Source organism: Phasianus colchicus, chromosome 7, assembly GCF_987193195.1.
Source record: "Phasianus colchicus chromosome 7, bPhaCol1.hap1.1, whole genome shotgun sequence".
In the NCBI taxonomy this organism is placed as follows: Eukaryota; Metazoa; Chordata; class Aves; order Galliformes; family Phasianidae; genus Phasianus; species Phasianus colchicus.
Genome location: NC_143442.1, coordinates 21062617 through 21089514, shown reverse-complemented (window position 1 = coordinate 21089514; position 26898 = coordinate 21062617). Strand labels below are relative to the sequence as shown.

Genomic DNA, 26898 nt, shown 5'->3' with positions numbered 1-26898 from the left:
AGCCAGAATGCAATTAAAAAAAAAAAAAAAATAGAAAAAGTAAATAGCCCACCGAAAGAAGGTGTGCTCTTGTACCCGGTCAATAAATATGCGCGAGGCTCCGCGGGCAGGGCCGGCTCTGCACCCACCGCGGGGCCGGCCCGGCGAAATAAATACCCGAGAAATAATTCCCTTTTCTTCTTTCTTCGTGAAGTGTAACGGCTCCTTGCGTGACGCCGCGGTTTGTTTCACCCTATTAATGACTTACGACTCGCTGTCTTAATTAATCCTTACACAAACTACGAACACCAGCCACGGTTACGACTGCTCACCACTACGCTCCCAACGGCTCGGGCCGGGCGTGCTGACGGGCGGGGCGGCCCTGCGTCGGGCTCCCGAGTGTCGGCGAAGAAACTCTACCAATAGCCACATAAATACATTAAGACGAGGATAAATAATCAGTGATACAAAAATGTCTCGCTTTCAAATAATAAATAGGTATCGTTCAGTCCGATGCGATCCTTACATTACGGAGGAATTCATAAATTAACTTGTCGGAAATAAGCTGGGCGCTCACAGCTGCTCTAACACACCTCAGCGCGACGCGCTGCTACCTCTACGTGATCCCTACGACTTACCTCGGGCACACCGCTACCAGCTACCAGTCCCCGGGTCGCGGCGTATTGCACTGCCGTGCTCCGAGCGGCTCGGAGCAGCAAAGGGGCGGCCCCGGGGGGCACGCACCCGCCCCGCCGGCCCCGTCCCGTCGGAGGAGTGAGGTAATAGAGGCGAGCCCGCTCCGCTCGCCGCCGCCGGCCCGGCCGCTACAGGTGCGTGAGCTTGGGGGCCTCCTGCAGCCGTCCCTGAGACGCGTGGTGCGAGGAGAGGTCCGTGTAGGTGGGGTGGGGGTCGCAAGGTCCGTGGTGGTGGCCGCCGGGGATCTGCGCGGCGCAGCTGTAGTCCACGCTGGCGGAGGAGGGGTGCTGCAGGTGGCCCAGGTTGAAGACGGGCCCCGAGGCCGGCATCGAGTCCACGAAGTTGCCCCCGACGTAGACGGGGCTGCCCTGCAGGCCGGGGTTGCCGAAGCCGCCGCCGCTCTGCAGGGGGTGCGGCTCGTACTCCGCGCCCGCGTAGCGCTTCTGCTGCGGCAGGCAGCCGCCCAGCGGCGCCGTGTAGGCGGCCAGCCCGTACATGCTCTGCTGCGCCTTGGCGAACGGCGTGGGCGACGGCGCGTCGTAGCCCAGGCCGCCGACGGCGGGCAGCTGCCCCGAGTAGCCGGCGTGGGCCGCGCCGCTCAGCGGGGGGCTGCGCTCCGGGGACTGGCCCGCGGGGGAGTGCATGATGCCTTTGGCTTTCTGGTCCTTTTTGTACTTCATGCGGCGGTTCTGGAACCAGATCTTGATCTGCCGCTCGGTCAGGTTCAGCAGATTGGCCATCTCCACGCGGCGCGGCCGGCACAGGTAGCGGTTGAAGTGGAACTCCTTCTCCAGCTCCACCAGCTGCGCGCTGGTGTAGGCGGTGCGCACCCGCTTGGAGGCCGGCCCGGGGGGGCTCTTGTCCTCGCAGCTCTCTCCTGCGGGAAGAGGCACGGAGAGCCGTTGGTCCCCCACGAAAGCCACCGGGGTCCCCCGGAACCCTCCGCCCCTCCCGCTCCGCGTGGGACCGGGGACGGCCGCCCACACCTCTCCCCACCCCCCCCCCCGCACCCTCCTTCCTCCGCCGCCTCCTTCGGGGCCCTCGGCCCGTGAAGGCTCCGTCGGGGCCGCGCCCGTCGAAGAGACGGGATGGGATCCCCCGGGCCGCCCCCTGCAGCCGGGCTGGGGGGCGCTGGGATGCAGGGAAAGGCCGTGGGAAGGACATCGGGCCACGGGGCGGGGGCTACCTGAGGGGGGGCAGGTGCTTTTCTGCTTGGAGTTCTGCCGGGACTCCTTCATCCAGGGGAATATCTGCTTGCTGAGGGTAGCGGAGGCCGAGCCGGAGGCGTTGGGCCCCCCCTTGGCTTTTTTCGGGGGGGGCGCGCTGGAGGGATTGGGCGGGGAGGACGGCGGCAGAGCCGGGGGCTGCTGCTCGCCGATGCCGGGGGGCTGGCTGCCCCCGGGGCCGCCCCCGGCCGTTCGCATGCAGCTGCCTCCCAGCTCGGGGCCCTTGGGGGCCGGGCCGCGGCCGGGCGCGGAGCTTTGCACGGAGCAGGCGGAGCCGGGGTACTCGCCGTCCAGGCCGGCCGCACCGTAGGGCTGCTGGGCCGCGCCGTAGGGGTAGGCGTCGGCCTTGCTGTACGTGTAACCCCCGAAGAGCCCCGCGTTGTCGTAGTAGGCGGTTTTCTGCATCTTGCTCTCTGCGATCGCCAAGGCCCGCGGCCCCTGCTCAAAGATCATTGACCGCCGCCCCGCGCCTCACGTCGTCGGCCCGGGCCACTCGCCGCCGCGGGAGCCACCTGGGGAGGGGGACAGCGGCGACACAAGAGACAGCTTCAGTGCGGGGCAGTGAGGGACACCGGGAAGAGAGAAGGGACACTGGGGGTGGGGTAGGGAGCGTCGGGGAAGGAGCGGGGAACACCGGGGAAGGAGCAGAGTCACCAGGGAAGGAGAAGGGGCACCGGGGAAGGAGCCACCCGAGAACGATGGCGCTGTGGAGGAGCAGGCACACATGACGGGGTACAGAGGTCACTTTCTCGAGGCCTCCAGGGACAGACCACGCTCGGGGCCCGGCGGCGGGTGGGTGCCGTCCCCAGAGACCCCCGGGCCCGCACCGGCAGGAACCCCACGGCCGCCTGGCGCCACGCGTGCGCACGGCCGCGCGGGGCTGACATGATGGATGGAGCCGCGCTGCAGCCGGGCGAAGGCAGACAAACCCCGTCCCCTTTGTAAACCCGGCCTTCCTTCTTCCCCGGATTCCTCCGGAGTTAAAGGATAACCGACGCCATTCACTAACTTCACTTTGCACCATAAAGGATGTCGCAGGTCAGCTCCCCTATTTTAATGCCGTGATGAATTAAAATCCTTCACCCGACGTTTCTGGTCCCTTTCATTCGTCCTCAGCAGAAAGAACCTGAGACACTGAGGATTATCTTTAAGGGATGGTTTTCACTATAGACGTTGGGGACCTCTTTTAGCGGCCTGCGAACTCTCCCCGCTCCTCTCCCCGCCCCCCGATCGTGCTGTTCGGGCTGAAAATGGACGGAGCGAACCCCCCCGCGTCGGGCTGTTGGCGCATCTGGGGCAGGGTGATACCTTTCCCCCGGCTGCAACACGGGACTTCTGCTCTTTTATTGCAAGACAGAAACTCGCCCGCAGTTTTGCTATGGCAAAACTCTCCGTTCTTAATTTTTCGCTGTATTTTTCTCGTTGGGTTGGGTTCTTCTCTGACATTTTCAGTAATTTTAAAGACTAACACGCACTTCGTCTGACTGCATAGGTCCGTAACTCAGCGTGTCTTAGGAGTTCATTGTATTTCTACAGGGTTTGAGCCTACTAACACACCAGAGAAAAATAGCTAGAAAAATGAGAGCAGTGTCTGTTAATTATCATTTCTCTGGTCCATACTCGTGCAGCACCGCAATAGCACCTCTCTTTCCCCCGTGGCGATTGGTACCACCGATACATTTCCTGAAATTCCCCGCCAGTCACAGCCGTGCGGGGGGACCGCAGCCGCTGGGGCAGCTGAGCCCGGCCGGCCCGCCACCACCCCGCTCTTCCCAAACAAAGCCTGGGATTATCGGGGGACCGGGAAGGATGGGGAAAGAGCCCTTTTCCTCTCCTGGAGAATGTTGGTGAAAGAGCATCTAAGGAAACGAGGGGTGGCGATTCAGATGATTTCTAATAAACTGTGATGATCTTGACGGGTCTTGCAAGTATTTTTGTGCAAAATAACTCCTTCGCCCGTTTCTCCCTTCCAGCATCTGCGTTTTCGGGAGCTGAGGACTGAGGACTCCTGGTTGCACGGCGCTGCCTTAAGTGTGTGCTTTTATGTGCCTCGGAAAATAGAGCTCCCAAAAGGATGGGCAGAATCTTAAGAAAGAATATTGCTGTTAAGCTGTTAAAAGCCTTATTTCTTTTCTGAAATACCAACTGCTTGTGAACTCTGCTTGAACCTACAAAGGAGGCTATGGGCCATAAATCACATGGACAATGCTCAACTGTTCGGTGGCTCATCTTTAGATCTTAAAAAGAGAGAGAGGGAGAGAAGGAGGAAGAGGGAGACCTTCCAGGTTTTGATTTTCCACGAGTGCAGGGCCCAGGGTGATGTTTTTGTAGCCGACACCAAAGCGAGGGCCCGACACTTGGTTCGGCCAGAAACAGCCTCCAGGAAAAAAAGTGACATCCAAATGGCGAGGCCGAGCCGTGGGAGGTGGGCTCGGAGGGTAGGGAGCCGCGGAGTATCCACGGCTGTGCCTCACATCTCCCTTCCTCCTCCCCACAAAGGTTAACCTCAGCTGAACCGCCGGACACGGCGCACCATAATGGGGCTCTTTGTCCGGTTCCAGCATCTTCGGGGCTCCCGGTCCCCCGCTGCGCGCCCGCGGAGCCCCGCGCGAGGACGCGCGGCCACCCCACGCGTGTGCACGGCCGGAGCCGCGGTGCCGGCGCTCCCATATTAAGCAGTTCCCTACTAAAACTTCCCCCGCACTTAATTCCGCTTAGGATCAATATCTCATATGATACGGAATAAATAAAAGGCGGTGAGAGCGGCCAGCGGAGCGGTTATTAAAGCAGCCGGAGCTCTCAGGGTGCATATCAATGCACCTGTCATTGTGGTTTGTAGCAAAATTTATGACTGCGAGTGCTGTGGCAGTAAACGCTCCGGCCAGGAATGAAAAGGAAAACACTTCCCAAGCCCCAGCACTTTCAGAAGTGCAAAGCAGCCTGCGCGTAGGAGGGAGCCCGGCAAAAGAATTCCCCACTCGGCACATTTCCCGGCCGCCGGCCCGGAGGGAGCCCCGTATATAAGGGACGCGCCCGAGCCGGCAGCGGCCCGGCCCGCGGGCAGGAGCCGGGCGGCCCCGGGGACGGCTGCGGGGCGGGACGGGACGGGACGGGGCACGGGGTCGGAGTCCCCCGGCCGGCGTGGGGCTGCCCGGACAGAACCGGGGCTGTGCTGAGCGGGGCCGGGGCACCTGCTGAGTGGGATCGCGGGCAGGGCGCTGCGCTGCGGCCTCAGAGAGCGGGTGCGGACTCCCCGTCCCCGGGGAGCCCCCCGTTTCCCTGGCCGGGCTCGGCTCGCCCAGTCTGCTTGCGGTGGGGCCTGCCCAACGCTGCCGTAGCTTTGGCCTGCGGAGCAGCGGCTGCGGCACGGGCCGCCCGTTCCCCGCAGCCCCGCTCCTAACGAGGGGCTGCCGCGGCGGGGGAGTGGGAGACGGATGGAAAAGGAAATTTAGAGAACTCACCACACTTTTGTTTTTTCTTGAATTTTGACTTTAACTGTGTGTGTAGGATCTTCAGGTTCCTTTGGATAATCCTTGGGCGCGGACCTGCAACAGAAGTGAGAACTCTCAGCGGAAGCTGTTTTGTTTTGGACTTTCTTCCTTAGGACTTTGTTAATAAACGCACGTCTCATCCGCAGCCCCTCACCGCCTCTCTAAGTCCACGTCAGATCTTTTACCAGACAAAGGGCAGACGCTTCTCTTCATTTATTAATAACGCTTTGAGAGAGGCGGGGAGCAAAAGAAGAAAAAAAAAAAGAACGAAATACCCCCAGACTGCCACCGCCTCCACGGCGGCGAGGAAGAAGGGAGCGGGGGAACTCGGCCCGGTTCGGGCAGCGCGGGGATGGGACCGGGACCGGGAGGGGACAGGGACGGGGACGGGAGGAGAGAGGCCCCGAGCCGAGGCCCCCGCCGCTCCCCGAGGCGCCCGCCTGCGCAGGGGAGCTCCGCGAGAGCGGAACTACCGCGGGTCCTTCCCTCTGCCCCTCGCTCCCCATCCACCGGCCGAGACAGAGACAGAGAAGCGAAGAATCCCCAGCGCTGAAAACACACCGCAAACGTTTGTTGCTCGAAAGGCACATTTTGCTTCTGGTTGTGTAAGGTATCGAGTCGGGACTTTAAGAACTTCAGAGTGCCAGAAATCCCCCACAAAGAAGCCCGGGTCATTATAAAGACGATATCTCGCAGCCATAAGCCTTTGAAATGACCTTTGGCTCGGATAGCAATAACTCACCCCTTAATGAACAACCAACGGAAGCGCCTCCAATAGCTCACAACACAACAGACCCTACAACTTTCCTCCGCGTCTCCCCTCTCCCAGCCCAAACCCGGTAGGATGCGGCGTTACCCCTTCGAATCACCTTAATTTATGCTGGCAAACCGGAGTTGGGGAAGTGGAGCTTCACGATTACACACGGTGCTCGCTCAGGTTCTTGGCCCGGGCCTGTCCCGAGAACGTCTTATATAATATATGCACGTGGGCGTACGTCAACTTTAAGTGCTTTATTTTTTTAAGCAGAGTTCATTAGAAATAGCACTTCGCGGCCTGCGCGAGGAGAGCGTAAGTGGGGCTGCGCAGAGAGCGCACAGCGAGCCCGCTGGTGATGAGCACGGTAAGTTTTCATTTTGTGCCTAATTAATTATCGACTTCTCTTCCTTTTCCGAAGCAGCCTCAGAAGCCGCGCTGGATGCGCGTTCCTCGGCCAGGGGCCGCCAACCCCGCACCCTGCAGAGCCCCGACGTTCTGCAGAGCAGAGGGAACTGGGCGCTGCTCTCCCGCAGCCGCGGCGGAGTTACCGGAGCTCCACCGGGGAAATCTTTACGATTATTCAGGCGTGGGCCCAATATCGGTATTATTGAAATTTTAGGTGAAGTTGTAAGTGAGTGCTTCCATCGAGCCAAATGAAATGCTGCTCGCAGTAATTGGATTCAGCTGACTAACTTGGCAGGCCAGCAGCTCGGAGGCATACAGCTAAGAAAAATGTTCGCTGCCTTTAACTTCTCATCGAGCAAAGCAACGTGCAGCAGAAAGACACACACACACACCACACACACACACACGCACGCACACGCACACAAAAGCCAACAAAAAACAACTTCTTTCTTCCCTTCCCTCTCCTCTCTGTCCGGCCGCAGCCCTACCAGAGTACGATGCGGGGCTCTGCGCAGGGTTCCCCGCAAACACAGCCTGGGAGCTCCGCTCAGGCCACGGGTCGGGGCCGGGGGAAACCGGCTCTGGGTGGGGGAAGGCAGCCAGACTGCGGGGAGCTGAGGCCGTTCCCAGCGCTTCTGAGCGGCCGCAGCCCTCGGGCACTCCCAGGCAGGCACCGTCCTGCTGTTCCCACCGCCCGAACGCACCGGGACGGCTTCCCAGAGGATAAATGTCACCGCGAGCTGCAGCAGCAGAAGCCGGGGGCGCGGGCGGCCAGGTAATAGCAAGACTAAAACAACTGGAGGGAAAAGGGGGCAGCAGCCACTGAGCGACAGAAATGGGGGGAAAGGCATGAGAACGCACCTGGCAGGAAGATTTCAGAAGCCCAACGGACGGGCTGCGTTAACAGACGAGCCTGCTTGAGATCGCACGTTACGAACCAGCACACCTCCCCCCCCCCCGCCACGGCAACGAGTATCCTGGTGCTCCATCTTACTTTGCAACGGGAGCATCCAGCAAAGTTGTCTCTCCCCCTTTTCTTTGTTATTGGCAATTCCCTCCCTGAAACCACCGAAAAAAATGGAGATAGGAGAAGGATAAAGCTTTTCTCCCAGCCTTTGGGAAGGAGTTCGCCTTTTATTTAAGCGGCATAATAAAAGATAGAGCTTAAAGCCTCCAAGGAGGTGGATGTTACTCCACACGTTATGGGCAGAGATTACAAACAAATTCCGGGCGGTCTCTGAATAAAAGTGGTAATGCAGCCCCTGTGAGTAAAGGTCCCGTTTTGCCATGCAGTTCCTTACCTGTGTGCCAATTTATCATAACCTGGGCTCCTCACTTTTCAGGATCTGCTCTCGCAGTTCTTAGAATACATCCTTCCCCCTTTGTCTGCAGACAGCACTGTCCTAAACCTGATCCTGCGGTCTTACAGACATTTCCACGCCAGAATTCCCGATAGAATGAGAACAAGCACGGGCTCAGCTACCAATAAAAGAGAGCGAGTGGAAATCGGAATTTGGTGGGGTTAAAAAAAAAAAAAAAATCAACACACGGCCCTTCAGCCATCAGCCTCCCGGAATCAAAGGCAGCAATTGGCCGCCTCTCGTTTTGTTTTGTTTTTAAATCGTGCGGCCATTGATGAATTTTGGGGACGAGCAGGAGAAAGCCCTTTATAACCAGAAATATGGGCACTGCCTTCCAATACAGCCGTGTTTGCCCACGTGATGCCTGGAGCAGCTCTCCGGGCCGAGGCACAGCAGCTCCCAGCCGGGCCCCCCCGCGCCCCGCTCCCGGCCCGGGGCTCCGCGCCTCTCCGCACCGCTCCGCACTTACGCGCCCGCCCGAGCGCCGGGAAAAAGGTGAATTCCGCGGGGTGTTCCCAAGGCGCAGAAATTGCCGGCGGAGGGAGAGGAGAGGTTTGGGACCGGCCGAGACCCGCGCTGCTCCGGCGGCCGTGCGCCGAGAGGAATGGAGAGCGCGGATTTGTGTTTTCTCCTTCTCCGTCCTGGGAGCGGGCGGGCGGCAGGGACTGGCCCTGGCTGGAGGCTACAGAAGCGTTGGGGAAAAAAACAAAAACAGCAAGAACTCATGACATTGTGCCTTAAGCCTGCCTCCCCGCTCCCTGAGCAAGCTGAGAGCAGAGCGAACCCGATACGTATCCGTCATGTATGCCCACAGAGCTCGCCAGCAATTCCAGCTCGGCGAAAAAAATACATTTATTGGGTTCTCTCTTTGATTTTCTAACGTATCTGTAGCTATAAATACACCAGCCCTAATCTAACATCTGCTATGATTTCATTACCATCCAAAGCACGGGGATGTGACAGTAACGTATTGCCCTACGATACCAACCGTAAGTGCATTGTAACATTTATCTAAATTACATTGCTTTTCCTGACTTTGCAAACCAGTTATAAAAAGATTGGAGTCCGGTGATGGAAGCGTAAGTTCTGTGTAAATTATTGTGTACGGCTTCGGATTTATAATCCTATATTTCTTCGAAACGACGCACTTAAATCTCGCCCCGAGTAAGAGGTAATGGTTCTTTATATCCTTTCCGCCTGCCATCTATTTCGGCGTCTGTGCGCGTCGCGGAGCCCGGCTCGTGCGCCCCCGCAGCCCCGCAGCCCCGGGGCCGAAGGGCTGCGGGGTTCGGTGCGGGGCTGCGGGGGCTCTCGGCCCGGCGCCCCCGGGGAAGCGGCCGCTCGGAGGCTCCAAAAGGGGCCGTTGAAACTACACACGGAGGCCGGCGGGGAGATGGGTGCACCTCGGCACCGCCACCAGAACGAAGGCATCGCAGGGGGACCGCAAAGCTCCTAAGGAAATGTAAATCCTTCGCGCCGGTGGGACTCCGGCTTTGCGCGAATTTGTCTCCAGTAAAGGATCTAAGAGTTCTTCAATCGGAGCATATGTTCATAGAGCAATAAAACAGAAAGATTTACAGTCTCCGCCCGCCCCCCAGCAGCCTCGCACCCTTTCAGGAATTACTTATGATGATTTATAACAACAACTCCGGCAATTGTCAAACTGATAAAATAGCCCGGGCTATATGCGGGAATAAACGCTCTTACGAAGGGGCCGCGATTTATGTTCGGGTCCATTTTACTGCGCCTCTTGGAGGAGTTGGGTTTCCTTCCCGGGCCAACGGGATAATATAAAACTTCATTGATAAAAACGTGGGACTCGCGGTGAAGTAGCGAATCTGTTCCTTAGTCACTACCAAAGCACATAAACATTTGTCATCTTTGAATAATTGAATTAATGTGTTATTGTTTGAATGTATAATTCATAACATAGGAAACTTTGTCTCTGTCCTGCCACCGAAACGGAAGTAATAAAAAGCTGCAATCTCGGATTTTTTTAGAAATTACTCCAGCAAGGACAATAAAGAATATCCTGTTTGCAGAAAGCGTTTCCAGCTGACTCCGGGATTTAAGAGAGAAGCCTCAGCCTCGCGGTCCGTATTTCACGGAGTTCGCGGAGGGTGCCTTCCTATCAGCACAACACCCCCCCCCCCTCCCCAGTTTTCCCCTATCGATCGAGGGCGAGAGGCGCTGCGGGGCAGGGTGCGCGGTTCCCTCCCCGCGGGGCCGGCACGGAGCGCGGCCGGGCAGCAGCGGCGCTGCGGGAGGAGCGGAGCGGCCCTGCGCGCCCGCGGTAGCCCCACCGTCACACGAAGCGCGACGCGATTTACGATCCCTCTCGAAAAGAAGTTGAGGGCCTCTCGGCGGCGCCGGCAGCGGGCGGCAGATGCCCTGACAGCCGCGTTGTTCCGCCCCGCGCCTCTCCGCGCCTCTCCGCGCCCACCGACAGCCTCTCCTCCGCCGCTCCGCGCCCCGCGTCCCCGCTCCCTGGGAACCAAAGGTCACCCGCTCCGGCTGCCGGCCGCGGCCGGGCTGCGAGCAGGAAGCGGCGTGCCCTATTTGTCACGGGTTTGACAGCTAAGTTCATTAAGGCTGAAATAAGAAGGAATAAAAGCAAAAAACCTTTACGTACCGGGCGGCTGTTTTTTTTCGGCAGCTTGCACGGAGCTAGGTGTGCGGAGAGAGGGGCTGCGCCCTTTGTATATTATATTCTTGGGATCTCTTCAGTTTTCAAGTCTGATAGAGTCCTTTGCTTGGCAGATTAATGACGACTCCGTGTTTCTTAAGGGACGTGCTGAATTAATTATTTCGCGAATCACGTGGTCAGGACTTGTAGAAATCTATTCTTATCATCTTCCTCGCACTTTGAAATTCTGCCTGTTATGACTGTTCCTAGCACGATTATTTTGGTCTCTGGGCTTGCAAAAGAAAAAAAAAAAAAAAAAAGAAGAAGAAGAAGAAGAAGAAGAAGAAGGGGGGAGGGGGGAAAGGAAGAAATCAGGGGAAAGGGCCGACCAACATGGCCGTTGGCAGCGGTGCGGCTCCGCGCGGAGAGGTCCCTATTTACTGTACTGTACAGTGCGCGGGGTGTGCTATGGACTGCGCCTCGCCTCTCCATTCTTACCTTAACGACTAGCGGCCATACAGCACGCAGAGCCGTATTGATGTATCGGGGTAACAGGAGGAGCCATTAAACAGCAGAGAGAAAGTATAATCGCTGAATGGGTCTCGACACTTAACGCGGGGCTGTGGATGCGCGGCCCCCGCTGCCCCGAGGGCGCACGCGGGCCGCGCAGCGCTTCTCGCCCCTCTGCTCGGGATGCGGCTCTTTGGCCCCGTGCCCTGACCGCGCTCCGAGGGGTCGAGTGCTCCCTGGCAGCGCTCCTGGCACCAGCGCAGGGGATGCGGCGTTGGCTGAGGTGCTTACGCGGGGTTGGAATATAATGGTGTCTGCCCTGGGTGCACGGGGCAGTCTAAACTCTCCGAGTCTGTGTTTCTGTGTGATCTTTCAGTTGTGTCAGGTCAACGAGTGAAGCTGAAAGCCACTCACTGCGCTGTATTTTCAGCTTGGCGTTGCGCTGTATTTTCAGCTTGACGTCGCGCTTCCCGGAGCCACACATCCTTGTGGGGACCGAGGTGGCTTCAGGTGGGGCTCCCGCTCCCACCACTCACGCACGTACCCGGCAGTCGTTCTAGGAGGGCTTGTTAAATGCAAAGCAGCAGCAAATGGGTGGCAGGCGCTTTTAACTGCAGCCTCAATGTAAATACAGGCTCCAGCTTGGCCTGGAGTCACACCACGATGGCGGGGCCATCGGCAGACCTGTTCAAAGGGACATTTGGACGGATGCAATGCGGAGTCACTCATCTCTTAGCATAGTAATGAAGGGAGGGACAGGCTTTTCGCACGGACCCGCCTCGTAGGGACTGCTGGTACAAGGTACAAAACAGAATCTATTTCTCTACACCTTTTATTATTTCAAATGTATATGGAGGGCTTACATCAAAATTACAGGCGACAATTAGTATAAACAACGCTTTAATCAATGGTAGCAAAACGTCTGTAAAGTCTGTAAAAGCATCACACTTTAACAGAGACAAGAGTATTGCTGGGCAACGCGAGCATTTAACAAAGGCTTCGACACACCACGTTTCATCCATGATGAAAATAAGGGATTCCCTCCCTCCCTCGCATAAAATGACCCTGGAAGACGGTTAAAAATCATAAAAAATACATCTCGGGTTCCTTTTCCACGGGAGATAATGGCCAGTGGGTGCTCCTGGTCGTTACTGCCCGCATTCCTGACCCTTCGGATCATTGGCAGCTGGAAACCATTTATTTGCGTTGGTGCTTTCTGCCCCCAGCTCCCATATTGCCGGGGCTTACAGAGCAATGACAACTCCGTAAACTCGCGGTGCCCCTGCCTCGCTCAAAGGGACGTGCAGAGGGCTATGGGAGCCGAGCCTGCTAAGCCAACACTCATCCCGGAGATATTAACATTTCAAAAGGCAATGAGCCAAATTCTGCTCGCAGCTACATCCTTGTTTGACTGCAGTGGGCGGGGGAAGGAAAGCCGGGAGCAGAATTTGGCCCTTTAACTTGGGGAGCGATCTCTCACGATAAGGAGCACAAAGCGAGGTCTGCTTATCCCGGGACATTATTTTCCGGCCTGGCACCACAGAGGCCAAACTTGGCATCTCCCCCCTGAGTATCGCGTTCTCCCCGCTCCGAGCCAACTTGTCACAGACTTTGAGCGGGCAGCGGGGGGCCGGGAGGGGTATTTTCAAGGGGAGCAGCCAGGGAGAGCGTTGTTCCTTTTTTTTTCTTCTTCTTCTTCTCCTTCTTTTTTTTTTTTTTTTTTTTTCCCCCTTTATCCTAGGTTCGCATGAAGAGAGAAGGGAGGGCTTTGGTCAGCTCCGGAGACGAAACGCAGGAATTGGATGGAACAAAACTTGAAAACTTGCCTGAGGAATTCCCTCCCCAAGCGCCGCTGCGAGCTGCTCTCCATGCCAGAGAAAGGGAAGAGCAGTTTGGGTCCAAAAGGTTAAGGGTTTAGAGGTCACTCTTCCCGGCTGAAATACAACTAATCGAATAGAAAATTTGTCCTCTGGGTGAACCTGTTCCTGCAATTTAGCCGAACTTCAGTAAAATACCTTTTCAGCCTCTCAACGTGAAGGCGTCAGAAAAAAAGACGTCTTTACTATGTATGAACTCCGCGCTTTTTGTCGTAGAAACAATGATGCGAATAATGCGGGAATATCCATCTTTAATATCACGACGTGGAGATATTCAAGTATTGCCATGTGCAAGTCTGAGAACTGGGCTAACCCCGAGGAGGAACAAAGAGTTTTCTCCGGGCTCTAAAACAAAAGAGCAAGTCTTACAAGACACTGTGCGGACTGCTAGGGATGAGAAAAGGGCAGAAATTAACCGCTGCCCATAGTTAATCCCTCCGAATGCCCTCGTTTTGAAAAGCTCTCCCTTTATTTTAGAATTTATTCATGCCTGTTTTTGCAGCGTTTTCCCGGGTGAGCTCGGGAAGCAACGGGTCCTCGGTGGGAAGCACTCAGCCCAGACACGAGCGCTTTAACTTACACCGATGTTTGAACCTCGCTTTACAGAAGTGCAGCTTCAGCACTTGCCCCGGCTTTCCTTCCTTTCCCTTCTTCCTTTAATAATGGGATCATCTAGTTAAAATCTCGATGCGATGGTCCCTCTCCCAGGCTGCCCTCGGGGAAGGGAGATAAGGGCTGAGCTCAGATCGCACGAGCAGGGTGTAAAGGGGCAGGTTTGGCTGGGTTGGGACTCAAAACGCAGGCTCAGCGCACTACAACTTTGGCACGATACAAGCAGCAGCCATAGGCAAATACGTGGTTTAAGAGCAGCTCGGCTCCCGTGCAAACTTCCCCTCCTTCCCTCAATAACTTGCTGAGATTTCCAACAGTTTCAGCCATGTGTCGAGGGTTGCTTAAGAACAATCGCCGCCCATGTGAAAAGAACCCGAACCAAACCTACCCAGCAAACGTAACGTAGACCAAAAGAAGGACAAAAATAAAGAAAAGAATCTCAATAAACAAAGCACAAAACCAAACCAGCAACCCATACAGCCCGTCCCTCTGTTGGGCAGAAAATAAATCTAAGCCCAGCCAGAAATAAAGCATGTAGCTTTGAGCTCTGAATGGGTCAGACCATCCCAGAAAACACATTGATTTTTCACTCCGGGGTTTTCTTTGTGGTTTATTTTTGCCTTTTAAATGACGTATTGCTGGTCAAAAGTACAGCGCCGAGCAGGGCAGACTTTGGGAAGAGATTTGGAGCCCGTTAGCCCCGGTGGCACACGGTACGGAGCAGGGACGCTTCTCACAACAAAGAAGGAAATGCATAAAATGGGACCAGAAAGTTGTGTACGTTCGAGACAAGTAAACATCATATGTGGGCTCGTGAGACTGGGAAGGAGAGATGCTGCATTTCAGCCCTCTTTCCCATTTTTTGGTTTGACTTTTTTTCTTTCTTTCTTTTTTTTTTTTTAATCTTCACTCTTCTACGTAACAAATAAATAAATACGCTAACACCATCAGGACACAAAATAACCCGTTTTCACTTAATTCCTATGCACAGCTTCTGAAAATTATGGAAATGAGCGAGTATTTTCATCACACCAAGAAAGGTAAAGCAGCACAAAAAGTTCACAACCGCGAGTCTTTGTGTTCAAATAAAGGACTATGCCATAAATTTCCTGTCCTCAACTTGCCCCAAAAGCATCACACTCACTGCGTGGGATAAAAAGACAATTAAAAGCAAAAATCCCAGAATAAAGCATCGAACCTTCACTTTCAAATCCAAAACTGAAACACAGGACAGTTTCATTTTCAATGATTTATTACTTTTTATGGACAGAAGGTCTCGTTTAATATTTTCCCAATTCCTACTGCCTGTATGATGCTTTTTTTCTTTCTTTCTTTCTGTGCTAGCGAGAGGCAAATAAAATAAAGTCCGAAGTAGCGTCATTTAGTCTCCTTTGTACCACAGTACCTTATGGAAAGATGGCAGTTTCTCGAGTCCTTGGCTGCTACACGCAGGTTCTGCTTGGATAGTGTCACTTATGTACAGTACTGGTCAGAATCGAAGGATGAAATGGAAAATGTCACCTCTTCTATAAAGTTGTCAAGTCAGTCTGATGGTCCTTGGGAACAGTCTGTAAGTGGGGGTTAGAAGCGGAGGAGGAAGACCTGCCCTTAGTGTTGGGCAGTTTGTGGTCTTTTTTCCACTTCATTCTTCTGTTCTGAAACCAGATCTTGATCTGGCGCTCAGAGAGACACAAAGTGTGCGCTATCTCGATACGGCGGCGCCGGGTCAGGTACCTGTTAAAATGAAATTCTTTTTCCAGTTCTAGGACTTGCTGCCTGGTGTAAGCTGTTCGGGAGCGCTTAGGTTCCCCTCCGCTGTAATTGGGGTTCACTGGGAAAGAAACACGGAGAACTTTACAGACCGAAGGGGGACTTTCCGCCTCGCCTTCCCACGCGGCCCCAGCGGCGCTCCGGCGGTGCCCGGCGCGGCCGTTCCGCGGGGCCGGCTGCCACCGCGGCTCCTGCGCGGAAGAGCCCCGCACGCCGACGGCCTATTTCCTCGGCAATAAAAATTTATGACGAGTGTAATTGGCCGCCTCGCCTTACAGCCTCGCCAGGGCTCGAGCGAGCATCCCTGAGGACACACGCGGGAGCGGGGTAGAAGAGCAAAGTAAGAAGAGGATCCTTACCCGAGTTAACATGGACTTTCTTCATCCAGGGATAAACTACTGCTGGCTGCTTAACTGCTGACCCGTGGGGGGCTTTGAGGGCTGGCTGCTGGCCGCAGGCTCGGGAGTTGGACATTGGAGGCGGAGGACAATGCTCGGCTTGGCCGGGGAAGTGGCTCGGAGGGGCGGACTGCTCCTGTCCGTGACCCCGCGGCTGCACGGCGGAGCCCTGGGCACCGGCGCAGCCAAAGGGCTGCTCGCTGTAGTTTGACCGTGGGTAGAGCCCCTGGTGCTGGAAATCGGAGCCCTGCGAGGCCCCGTAATACTCGGCCCCCTGCTCGCCTAGGTAGCTGCTCTGCAAATATTCCTCGCAAGGAGGAAATTTGGGATCCACATACTTAGAGTTCACCATATACGAACTCATGGCCATTAATTTCGGAAGGTAGAAAATACTAATTTTTCTCGTGTTGTCTTTTTTTCTCCTTCCATAGAGCCCTCCTACTTGCTGTCAACTGAATAAAGTTAGGCGTGCATGTGACCGGCCCGGCCAATGGGGAGGCGGGGAGCCGATCACCGGATTTGTGTGCGCCTCAGAATTTCCACGAATTTAACTAAATAATATACGCGGAGCTGAGTGACCCCTCCGCGCCGGGGTTCGCCCTCCGGGGCCGATCCCGGAGTTTTGGGGCCATTCCCCGCGTGCGGCCGCCTCCCTGCCCCCAGGTGCGGGCAGCCTTTGTCTGAGCAGAGCCCTCACCTCCCCCCAACCGCCCCCCCGCCCCATCCGCCGGGCGGGATGGCCGCCGGGCTCCGATACGAATAAAATCTCGAGAGAGATGCGGGGCGAGGAGTCGGAGCGGGACTTAAAGGGGGGGAACAGATAAGGAGGCGAGGAAAAGAAAAGACATCAAAGAAGAGGGCAATATGATGTACAATAGATCTGTCCTGTCTTTGTCTCGCAGAGGTCATCCAAAAGTTACCAGAATTTCGTTCTGCTGAATAAAATTAGGCAATCAGTAACTTCTCATTCACTTTGCGACCTCAACACATACGTGTGCACACGTGGGCACGCACGCTCGCTCGCACACTCACATACAAAATCTGTGCGTGTGTGCGTACGAAAGCATCCAGATAACGAGAAACTGTCCACTTTTGGCCACCAAAGTTCAGCCAATTGCACTGAGACGGCTTCTAATTGGGTTACAAACATCACGGGTTTAAAGAGAGAAATTCAATCTTCGCTCATCAACATCCTTCCTGGAGCGCAAGGAAATACGTCCCAGTGAGTCGAGCGCTGTTTTCGCCGCTGTCGTAAATATTTGGGTGAGATTTGGACACACGACAGGGAAATTCTGGCAGCGCCCAGCACATCGGGCTAATTTATGGGGCTTTTGTTAAAGATTCGCTCACTGATTGGCAGACTTCTTTTTTCTTTTTTTTCTTTCTTTTTTTTTTTCTTTTTTTTTTTTTTTCCGGAATATTTTTTAGATCTCCCGAGATTACTCGTTTAAATCCACAGTCTGCCAGCGGGAGGTAGGGCTCAACGACCAGGGGAATTCTCAGGGACGTTCTAAAATCTGCTTAATGGGAGAGAGGCGGCAAAACTTTGGGGATTTCTCCGTGTTCAACACGCACACGTCTTTTGGTTCCGTCAGTGCCCAAACCCCTGGCCGTCTGCAGAAAGGTGAAGTTTTTGCATCGACCATATATTCCCCTAGAATCGAATCTGTGACTATATGAATATCACACAAATTCGGTTCTACAGGGTATATATAGACAACGTAATAACGTTCTGTTTTCACCTACCCTACAGCAGCTCCCTGCAATCCTTACTCCTTACTGTCTTCTGAGGAATGCCAACTACTCGGTGGGGACCGAGCTTAGAAACACGGCTTTGCAGGAAGGTGGGATTTCGGGAAGGATTCACGGCTGTTATTATTGACGAAATGGAGCTTTACGACCCTGCACCAACTGATGGCGACGAATTTCGGCTAACACATCCTCACAAGACCTGCTGACGGCTTTAGTGCTCGCCGTTTTCGTCCTTGCTACAGAAAACGGACATGCCCAGTAAAAAAATCGCTATTTAGAATGCTACTAGTTAAAACCGCACAGGAAATAAAGGGTACACCTATTTATCCTGATACGAATCTGAAGGCATTCTATCTAGCTAGAATTTTCCCACTCGAGGGGGAAAAAAAAAAAAATCGAAACAGAAGTGAAACAGGCGACAGCAGAGACAGCGATGGGTGAAAAAGACGAGGGTAGAGCTGGGGTGAGCGGGTCCGGGGAGCGGGGGGCTGCCACATTTACCTTGGTGCCATTCTGCTGCTCTATGCGCTCCATCATCCCGCGGGAGCCGCAGCGCGCACCCTCCCAGGTTCTCCCGCGTAGCGTTTATGGTGAAGGGCAGGGCGAGAGGTCATCCCAAATCATTTGCAAACACATCACCAAGTTTCATTATTTTTACTTTGCCGACAGCAGCACACTAGAGTACAAAAGTTCACGAATTGTGCCTGACCCAGCTCCTCGCTGCTGTCCCTCGGTCAACCTCTTCTCCTTCCACTATGTGAAACAGGCGACATAAGGGCAGATAATGGTGGGGTGCGACACATCCAGGCGCTGCGGAGGGCGGATTTGGGGCTGCTGCGTTCACCCGAGCGATGAGCACCGCTCTGCTCGCTGGGCTCCATCTCGCAGCTGCCTGAGCTGGGGATGCCGTTTGGAAACGCTGCTTTGCTATGGCTGCGGTGGCACCATCCTCACGGCAAGTGCACCTCAAAACCACCCTGCGTCCCCATTCTCTACTCTTTCTTTCTTTTCTTTCTTTTCTTTCTTTTCTTTCTCTCTCTCTCTCTCTTTCTTTCTCTCTTTCTTTCTTTCTCTCTATTTCTCTTTCTTTTTTTTTCCCCCCTCCCCTAGCTTATTTAAGCCTCCTCCCAACTATTTCAGAGCCTCTTCCTGGTTTCTCCTCCTCTCGCCGAGGGGAGGGGTTCCCCCCTGGGTTCTATTAACTACCGACCGAAGGGGCAGGGAGCATAATTCCCCCCCCCCCCCCCCCCCCCCAGCTCGCCCATGGGGCAGCCCCGGGAACGGAGCAGCCGCCGGGGGGGACGCGGAGGGGCCGGGGAGCTGCAGCCCCCTCTCTGCCTCATCCTACGCATTTTCATATTTGTTAGACGCTGTGACCTGCGTTTCACCTTATTGCACGACTTGCTCAGACAGGTCAAAGCCAAAGATTTATTGATGAACAAAAGCGTTATATATTCACCTCCTGTTCAACTGCCCATACAGAGGGCTTTTGATCTATCTGCCTTTTTGTATTCTGGTTCATAATCTCGTGCTATATGTACGTTAGCAGAAAACGAGTAATCCATACATTGAAGGCCGGCCCTAAAACAAAACGCCAAGGACACCTCCGTGACGCGGGGCTGTGCGAGCAGGAAATTACCTATGGGACTAACCCAAAAACGCAGTGCTCGGGGCAATTGTTTATCTCGCACTTAAAGGGCTCGAAAACCCACATCGCCACATAGGGTAAAACGAGAACGAGAACCCGGCGAGAAGCAGTGAAAGAGCTTATTGAGCAGGGGAGGAAACGGGAAGAAATGCAAACAAACAGAGCTCCGCTCCTGCGCGCTCCCCCATCGGAGCACAGCCTGCGGAGAGGGGAGGGCGAGGCGCACGTAATGAACCTTCACACACCGCAGCCTTCCCCTTCCGTCTGAGGGACAAGGCAGAGCCAGCCCGAACGGCAGCACCGCCGCGTGCAGCGGCTCGCTCGCTGCGTGTCCTGCAGCACACCGCGCTGCTCTCATCCTCCGCTTCACGCGGGACCGGCGCGGACCGGCACACAGCTGGAGAAAGCCGCCCCCTCCGCACCGTGCCCACCTCCTCCCTCCCTCCCCCCCCCCTCGCCCTCAACGCTGCCGCCCGGCCCTACGGCACAGCGTTGCCTGCCCGGCCCGGGCACAGCCACCGCTCCTCCTGCCCGGGCTGCTCCAAACGAGGCGGCGGCACGGTTCCGGCCCGAGCCTCCCGGAGCAGAGGGCAGCGCCCCGAGCCGCCCGGCAGCAGCCAGGCACCTGCGAGCCCTATAATAAACCCCTCTGCCTCAGCCAGAGCTGCCCGCGACGTGGCACCACGCAACGGTCCCCAAAGCCTTAACGCGCTGACACAGCTTTGGTTGGTTGGTGGCAGCGACGTGCGGCAGGGATACGGAGCTTCTAATTGCTCTGAGAGGGAGAAACGGTGCTTTCAAAGCACTCCAATTCTGCGAGAAATAAGAGGTCACTTACCGCGGGTGCCTTTCCATGGTGCCGGACCTGTTGCAATACAAACGTTTGTTACTGCCGTATTCCACACGCGGGTGATATTTCTGGAGGACTGCTACAGATGGATGGAGGCAGAGGAGCGGGCAGCATCCCGCGAGCAGCGTGGTGCTGGGGCGGGTGGGATGGGAGCCCCTTCTAAGCGGGGACCGTGAGGAACCCGGGCATCCCTCGGACACGTGCCCTCCCGAGCTGCGTGTCAGATTCACCTTTTAGAGTCATAGCCCAGATTTTATAGCAGATAATCAGTAAAGGGATGGAAAGTCAGACCTCCCTCTTTCACTGGTGGGGGAAAAAAAAAGAATAACAAAGGCCTCTTTTTTTTTTTTTTTTTTTTTTTTTTCGTCGTTTTGTGGCGTTTCAGTCACTTACAAATGAAATATTCAGATCACCTTCGCTAAAACATCGCCCAGAAAATGTCACAGTGTGCAGAGCAGCACCGCATCCGTGCTAAGGGTGGCAGAACGACAATTGTATAGGAACAAATCTCGGACCGCTCTAAGCCCGTTTCTCTTTAAGATCACATAATTATCCAACAGTAAACTCGAGCCACGCGCTTTTGTTTGCGTTATAGGAGGATGCATCTGACCCGAACTCTCCTTCAAATCTTTTAAGAACCGCGTTCAAATATAACATCAAGGAAGACAAAAACACACATTCGATCCCATGCTCCCGAAAAGGACTGTATGTTTAGAAGCAAAATGCCAGTATCTGTTTTGTTTTCTTATTTTGCTGCAAGCCAATTTTCAACTCCAATATTGTATCTTTACGGTACATTTTGGAGTGCTGTTGTACAACAGCAAAACAATAGCCCGGGTATCGATAACTCGCTTCCCAAGATCATTTTTATAATATACATATATATATTGTTTTCTTTTAGCTCTGAGCACTCCAGATAGCACTGCGAGGCCAATGCAAGAGCATCAGTCCTTCTACTCCAAACATTACAATACTATGCCTCTCTCTCTCTCTTTCTCTCTCTCTCTCTCTTATTATTATTTTTTTCCAGTCCAGTTTCAATGAAGATCTTCACCACGTTCTCCAGCCTCGGCCGGGGCGCAGCGAGCTCCCAGCCCCTCCCGGCCCAGCTCTACCTGCCCGTTCCCGCAGGCAGAGCCCGAGGCCCATCTCCCCGCCCGCAGTGCCCGGAGGCGCGGAGGCACCGCAGCCCGGAGGCTGACGCCGACTTACTGCGCGCCCGGCGCGGGGCCGGGGGGAGCGGGGGCACCGGGGAGCGGGGCTGCCCGCACGGCCGCATTCCCGCAGACGAATCCCTGCTAACACTTCCCCGATTACTGCTTCCAGGAACGAAAGCATCTGCACTTGTATGCTCTTAAACTAATTTATGGTGGGAATTATATTTTGGCTTGTCAACTCTCAAGCCATAAAACAAAGTTTATTGGAATCACGTGCTCCTAAATAGCCACTCAGGACCTATCTCTGCGGAACCATAAATAACCTTCAGCTTTAAACTTTTATTCGCTAAATAAAGGTCCGCTGGCTGCTCTGTAAGCGGGTGCGGGGGCGGGCGGCCGGTCAGCTCCGCGGCGGCTTTGCGGGGAGCATCCCGTAGGGCTGTGGGTGTGTTCCCTGTCCCTTGGGCTAGGGGCGGTGCCCCTCTCTGAGAGCCACCTCTGGAGGCACAGAGGAGCGCGTCGGGATGAAACGCGGAGTTAGCTCGGGGCGGGGGTCCGTCCCTCCCCGGGTGTTTGTGGCATTTCAGTCAGACGGCTCTGGGAAGTGGTTTTGACTCATTCTGCTCGAGCTGTGCCGCGGCTGCGGGTTCGCCAGGCACCGAGGGGCGTCTGCGAGCGACCAAACTGCTGGGAGCAGCGGGCACCGGGCTTTGGGAGAGAGGGAAGTGTGAAGGCTGCCACAATGAGATCTTTGAGGACTGGAAGTTTGAGGAGAGCTATAAAACAATAAAACAGCTCTGGTGTGAAGGGAGCAGGGTGTGAGTTAGCAAATGAGAATTTCAAGGAGCCCGAGCACAGGAAGTCAAATGTCCCTGGAGTCACACGGCCGCTTCTTCACAAAGAGCCCGGGCATTAGTTCTCTATCACGGTCCCGAAGCGGCCCAGAGTTGCTGGAGCCCGGGCCGGGGGGAGCCGGTTTTCACCAGAGGGAAAGGGCCGTGTCCGCCCCGTCGGGGTCCGGCAGCGCACGGCTGCGGGCAGCAGCACCGCTCTCCGACTCCCTCTGGGGCTCGGCTCCGCGGCGGTGGGCACCGGCCGGCACCTGCCTAACGCCGGGGCGGGCTCTCCCCTGAGCTGCGCTCGCTCGGCTGGAGAAGTAATTCCAGACACTGAAGTTTGAGTTTACTTAAAACCTTAGTTCTCGCCCTACTCCTTAGCTTGTTCGACTCTTGTTCGACGCCTCAGCCGCTCGGCAGCACCCACCGGCTCCCGGCCCGTGCTCCCCGCCCGCTGCGAGGGCAGGTGGCTGCTACCCTGGCAGTCTCGAGGGCCGGCAGAGCTCGTGAGGTGGAGGTGGGAAGAACAGGAAGAGAGGTGAACATCGGTCCCTGGAAGATGGGGAGGGCGTGGGCTGAGGGCAAATGTGTCCGGGAGGTGCGGGGATGGGAAAGGACTGTGGGATCCGAGGGGTAGCTGGAAGGGAGGAAGCTCCCTGTGATCTAGGCACGACGTAAGTGGTTCTGCAATTGAATAATAGTAGCCCTGATATTCTGAAGGGGGAATTAGGATTTTCACATTTCCTATTCTAAAATGCAGATGTGAAAGTTGACTTTGAAGCTCTGGCCAGTTCCTTCCTCGGGCTTGTATGGCAGCTCCCATTTTCGGGGCTGATGATCTGGAGACGGATAAAGAGTGGAATGAAGAAGCCCCATAATAATTGCTTACCCTCTGGGAACAGTTGCGATAAAAGGGTTGGGGAAATCGAATCGCAAGGGTGAAACACCGTCGCCCTTGCTGCTCCGTGCCAGACACTAAGACAGCATCCTGCCCCCAGGACCGCACCGTCACAAAATGACAGGCTCCGACTCGCTTTGAACAACAACTGCGCGCCTTGATAGCGTCCAACGCATTATCGCTCTGTGCTTTTATCGCTGCTCTGACTTTCCGCCCATTCCCTGCGCAGGATGTGGGCACGCAGAGGCCCGGGGCGGCCCCGGCGGCAGCGGAGCCCCGGGAGCGGGCAGGGCGGTAGCGAGACGCACCCCGACATCAAACGGGAACAGCGGCGGCGGCACCGCGGGTCCGCGGGGCGGGGGACTCGGGGTGGGGGTTAAAGAGGGGAGCCGGGGCCATGGGAGCGCCCGGCTCGGGCAGAAACGGCCCCGGGGGCGGCCAGGGTCATGCCCGGGCAGAGCGAAATGAGGCGGAGGCAGAGAGAGCCGCGAGGCACCGGCGTGCGTGGGGCGGGGGCGCGGAGCCAAAGGGGCAGGGAGGGAGGAGAGAGGGCCGACATCAGCGGGCGCTTTGCTCCGGCTCCTAGCGGTGCCCATGGGAGAGGCGGGGGGGTACGCAGGACTCCGGACGGGCGGGAGGGTCGGCGGTGGAGGCAGGAAGACGACTGACAGAGGGAGGGCTCCGGGGCCTCCCCAGGAAAGTGACGGAGGGTCGAGCGGTGCCCCCCGCCCTGCAGTGGTCTCTCCCGTGGGCGTGGGCCGGGGCCCGGGGCCCGGGGCGGGCGGCGGGGGGCGGCGGGCCCCTCTCCCGGGCGGGGATCGCGGCCAGGCTTGTCCTACAGCGCCTTCTCCTGGAAGAGGCCGTGGGACACAAAACGGCTGGTGGCGGCGGCGGGCCCCGACGCGCCCCCGGCGGCCGCAGCGCGCCCAGGCCGGTTGCCCCGAGGGCGGGCAGGTGCCCCCGGTCCGCGCCGTCGGGGCCGGGAGGCTCTGGAGCGTCCCCGAGAGTCCGCCCGCTGCCGGACCTCGAAGGCGGCGCGGCAGCCACGTGGCCGGGATGTCGCGGGGCTCCGCAAGCCCCTCGGACAGCCTGGTGGCACCTTTTCGGGTCCGCCTCGAGGGGTTGCCGGTGCGGCACCGCACGGAGGCACTACAGCTGCCCCCCACAAGGCCCGGGGACCCCTCCCCCAAAGGCATCCGGGGAGGTTCAGTGCTGCGCGCAGCCCCTCTGCCGCTGAATACCCTTTTATTGCCCCTCTCTCTGCCAGGGACATTTCCTCCGCGCCCGGCCCGGCCCCGCTCCCGCTGCACGCTTTATTGTGCCTCATCTCTGCCTCCCGCTTCCTGTTTGTTCCCTCGCACCACACAGCATTGAGTGCCGCACTGCAGTAGAGCCGTAAATACCTTTAACAGCTGCCTGCCAACCCGGGGGTGAAATACTGTCTTTGTTCCGATTTTTTTCTACCCCCATCGCCCATGAAACACCCCGTGAGAAATATATTTGTTTGGGAAAAGCGAAATATTATCAGGAAACAAGCCAGTTGGTGGGATTAGCGGAGTTTAGGAGCACAAACACAACGTGCGTTGCTCTTATCAATCTGAGACCAAGGATCGCATCCCCCCTCGTTCAGAGCCCCCCACATTCGGGGGTCCGAGCTCTGCCCCGGGCAGCTGAGCGGGGCCCGGCCCGGCGTCTGCAGAGCCCCGTGGTGCAGCTGCCGGCTGTACCTGGGTGCCGCCTGCAAAACCAGCTGCCATTGCCTGGAGGTCATATTTTGTTGTTGTTGTGTTTGTTTTTTGTTTCAGTATCTCTACGTCAGTAGAGCATAGGTTAGAGATCGCCTGTTTCCTTTTTTTTTTTTTTTTTTTTAATGACTCATAAATTCTGTTACACACGTCGGAAAATGAAGCAGGTGTTGGAATGCTGGATGTGAAATCGGAATTGCACTCATTTCAAAGCACCAACACAGCCGCACGGCTACAGGCGCTCTGTAGGTACAGAAACGTGCATAACCGTGCGGTCCTCGAAGGTGCCCTGTGTACATACAGGCGTGCAGAGTTTGTTGTGAAAGGACACACAGAGGTATGTTTAAGGAAATACACATACGTATGTGTGCGTTAATGTTAATTAAATGAATGAAAGAAGAAAAAAAAAAAAAAAAAAGAAAAAGGAGAAAAGAAAGGAAGGAAGGAAGGAGCCGGTTAGGAGGAAAAAATGCTGACCTCCCACATACAGCAGTGGGATCGTAAATGCATCTGTGTCTGTGTGTTTGTCAGCATATGGACACACGCGCAGCAGAACCCTTTCGAACATCCTGCGTTTGTTGTCTTATTTGCCCGCAGGCTACGAATCATGTGAAAATACCTCAAGGACGAGATTTTCCGAAACTGTGGCTGAGATTTATTACGAAGCAGCTATAATTATCCTGCCGACCAGGAGGGGCTCTAAGAACAAAACCTAACGCAACACAACACACTTTCCAACTTTCCCAGAGTATTTCAACACTGCAAACGGTTCCTCCCAAACAGCCCCAGCACGGGGGCGGCGCGGCTCCGCGGGCTGCGGGCGCCGGGTGGCTGACAGAAGGATCCCCCCGTGCCTCCCGAACACGTACAGGGATGCGTCCCGCACCCGCACACCCTCCCCGGGCCCGGTTTAATTGCGGCGTTTTGCTCCGCCGCTAAATGTATGGCTGTTTTTGAGGGAAATGACGACGTGGTGAATTCCTGCAGTGCAGTGGCACGGTGCATTTCCGTCCCTGAGCGACGCCGGGAGCGCCCAGCGCAGCACAGCGGCTTCTGATTGCGTGTTTTGAAAGTGCGGAGGAGATATGCAGCATAAATACACACGTTGTGAAATAATATATTTACGAGTATGTTCTATAGAGAGAAACAGAGGTGTGGACAAGTACATACACACACGTAGGCAATGTAGATCCGGGTATGTACACCCGTATATAAGCAATGCGGTACAGGGTCTACGCATATGCAGGCAATGTGGATAACGTCTACGTGATCATTCTATCTCCTCTGCACATTTCAAACCAAACCTATTTTATCGAGTGCTCGCCCATGTTTTAGCCAGCCGGGCTGCCCACTCGCTGCGCTCCCGCCCGGCTGCACGACCGCGGCTCCGCTTCTCCTCTCCTCGCTGCCCCGCCTGGAGCAGTCGGGCCCGGATCCTCCCTCTGCGCCCTGCGGGGCGGGCGCGCCCGCGGCTGCGGGATCAGAGGCCGGGCGGGGGCTGCCGGGGCAGGACGGGGCTCGGCTCTCCGGGGCCGCCCGCGCCCTCCGCCCCCGGCGCTGCCGCACAGACACCTGTTAGGTGTGAAGTTACACGAGCGCCCTTCCGCTACGGGAAAACGCGGCGCGGAAACACGGCGCAGCGCTTCAGCCTGCGGGGAAACCAAACCACGGGGAAGGGGCACTTAGTGGGAGAACCGCAGTGTCTCCGCTCCCCGACCCTCAGCCTTCCGCCGCTCTGCGCGGGGCCGAGGCTCGCTCCGCAGCCTCCTCCGCGCCGCCCCGAGCGGCAGTCTGTATCCACGCTAATCGCACCGAGAGCCGGCGCAACGGCAGCCCCGAAAGCGGCCGCGCTAACGGTCCCGCGGCTGCACCGCACAGCGCTGGGTGCTCCGAGGGACAGGTGACCGAGCGGGACCGGCGCTCCGCCCGCGGGAGCACGGTGCTAGGGGCAGCCGAAGGCTTACCGGTGGGCGGCAGCGCCCGCTTGCCGAAGAGCCGGGGACGTTCGCTGTAATCCATTTTGCGCCCGCGTAGCAATCCGGGGGGCAGCGGCGAGCGGCTCCGCGCAGTGCCGCGGGAGGAGAGGCGTCACGGGGCCGGGGAGCAGTGGGGTTCGGGGAGCGCCGCGCCAACATCGCGGCTGCCATACACCTCAGCCAGACAAAGGTTAGGAAAAGAGGGGCTGAGACTCTCTGAAGGCAGAATGCAGGGGGAAATTCGCCAGGGAAATCAGGAAAAGGCCATGAAAGCGCTCGCTGCCTGCACATGACCAGCCGCAGCCAATGACGAGCCCAAATAGGTCAT

At 56.5% G+C, this 26898-nt stretch overlaps 2 protein-coding genes across 3 annotated transcripts; both read right to left on the bottom strand.

Moving 5' to 3' along the window:
- Positions 1 to 81: 81 nt before the first annotated feature.
- On the bottom strand, positions 82 to 26734 carry HOXD3 (homeobox D3). Of its 2 annotated transcripts, XM_090144074.1 has the most exons (4): positions 26559 to 26734; positions 5363 to 5446; positions 1862 to 2413; positions 82 to 1552 (listed from the first exon to the last, which is right to left on the bottom strand). In XM_090144074.1, exons 3-4 carry the CDS (start codon positions 2352 to 2354, stop codon positions 804 to 806), a joined length of 1242 nt encoding a protein of 413 aa, XP_090000200.1. In that variant the 5' UTR covers positions 2355 to 2413; positions 5363 to 5446; positions 26559 to 26734; the 3' UTR covers positions 82 to 803. The 2 variants fall into 2 exon arrangements, with proteins under 2 accessions (XP_090000200.1, XP_090000201.1); XM_090144075.1 differs by lacking the exons at positions 5363 to 5446; positions 26559 to 26734 and having other exon boundaries at positions 1862 to 3104.
- On the bottom strand, positions 14809 to 16087 carry HOXD4 (homeobox D4). Its single transcript, XM_031599434.2, has 2 exons — positions 15670 to 16087; positions 14809 to 15371 (listed from the first exon to the last, which is right to left on the bottom strand). The coding sequence occupies exons 1-2, from the start codon at positions 16076 to 16078 to the stop codon at positions 15067 to 15069; spliced, it is 714 nt and encodes a 237-aa protein (XP_031455294.1). The 5' UTR covers positions 16079 to 16087; the 3' UTR covers positions 14809 to 15066.
- Positions 26735 to 26898: the final 164 nt, after the last annotated feature.

Bases quoted from the DNA above. Each gene is read 5' to 3' on its own strand.
- HOXD4 (XM_031599434.2), bottom strand. From the start codon at position 16,078: ATGGCCATGAGTTCGTATATGGTGAACTCTAAGTATGTGGATCCCAAA. The intron at 15,372-15,669 runs GTAAGGATCCTC...TTTCTTTCCCAG, and splicing joins GAAAGTCCATGTTAACTCGG to TGAACCCCAATTACAGCGGA.
- HOXD3 (XM_090144074.1), bottom strand. From the start codon at position 2,354: ATGATCTTTGAGCAGGGGCCGCGGGCCTTGGCGATCGCAGAGAGCAAG. The intron at 1,553-1,861 runs GTAGCCCCCGCC...CTCTTCCCGCAG, and splicing joins AAGCACCTGCCCCCCCTCAG to GAGAGAGCTGCGAGGACAAG.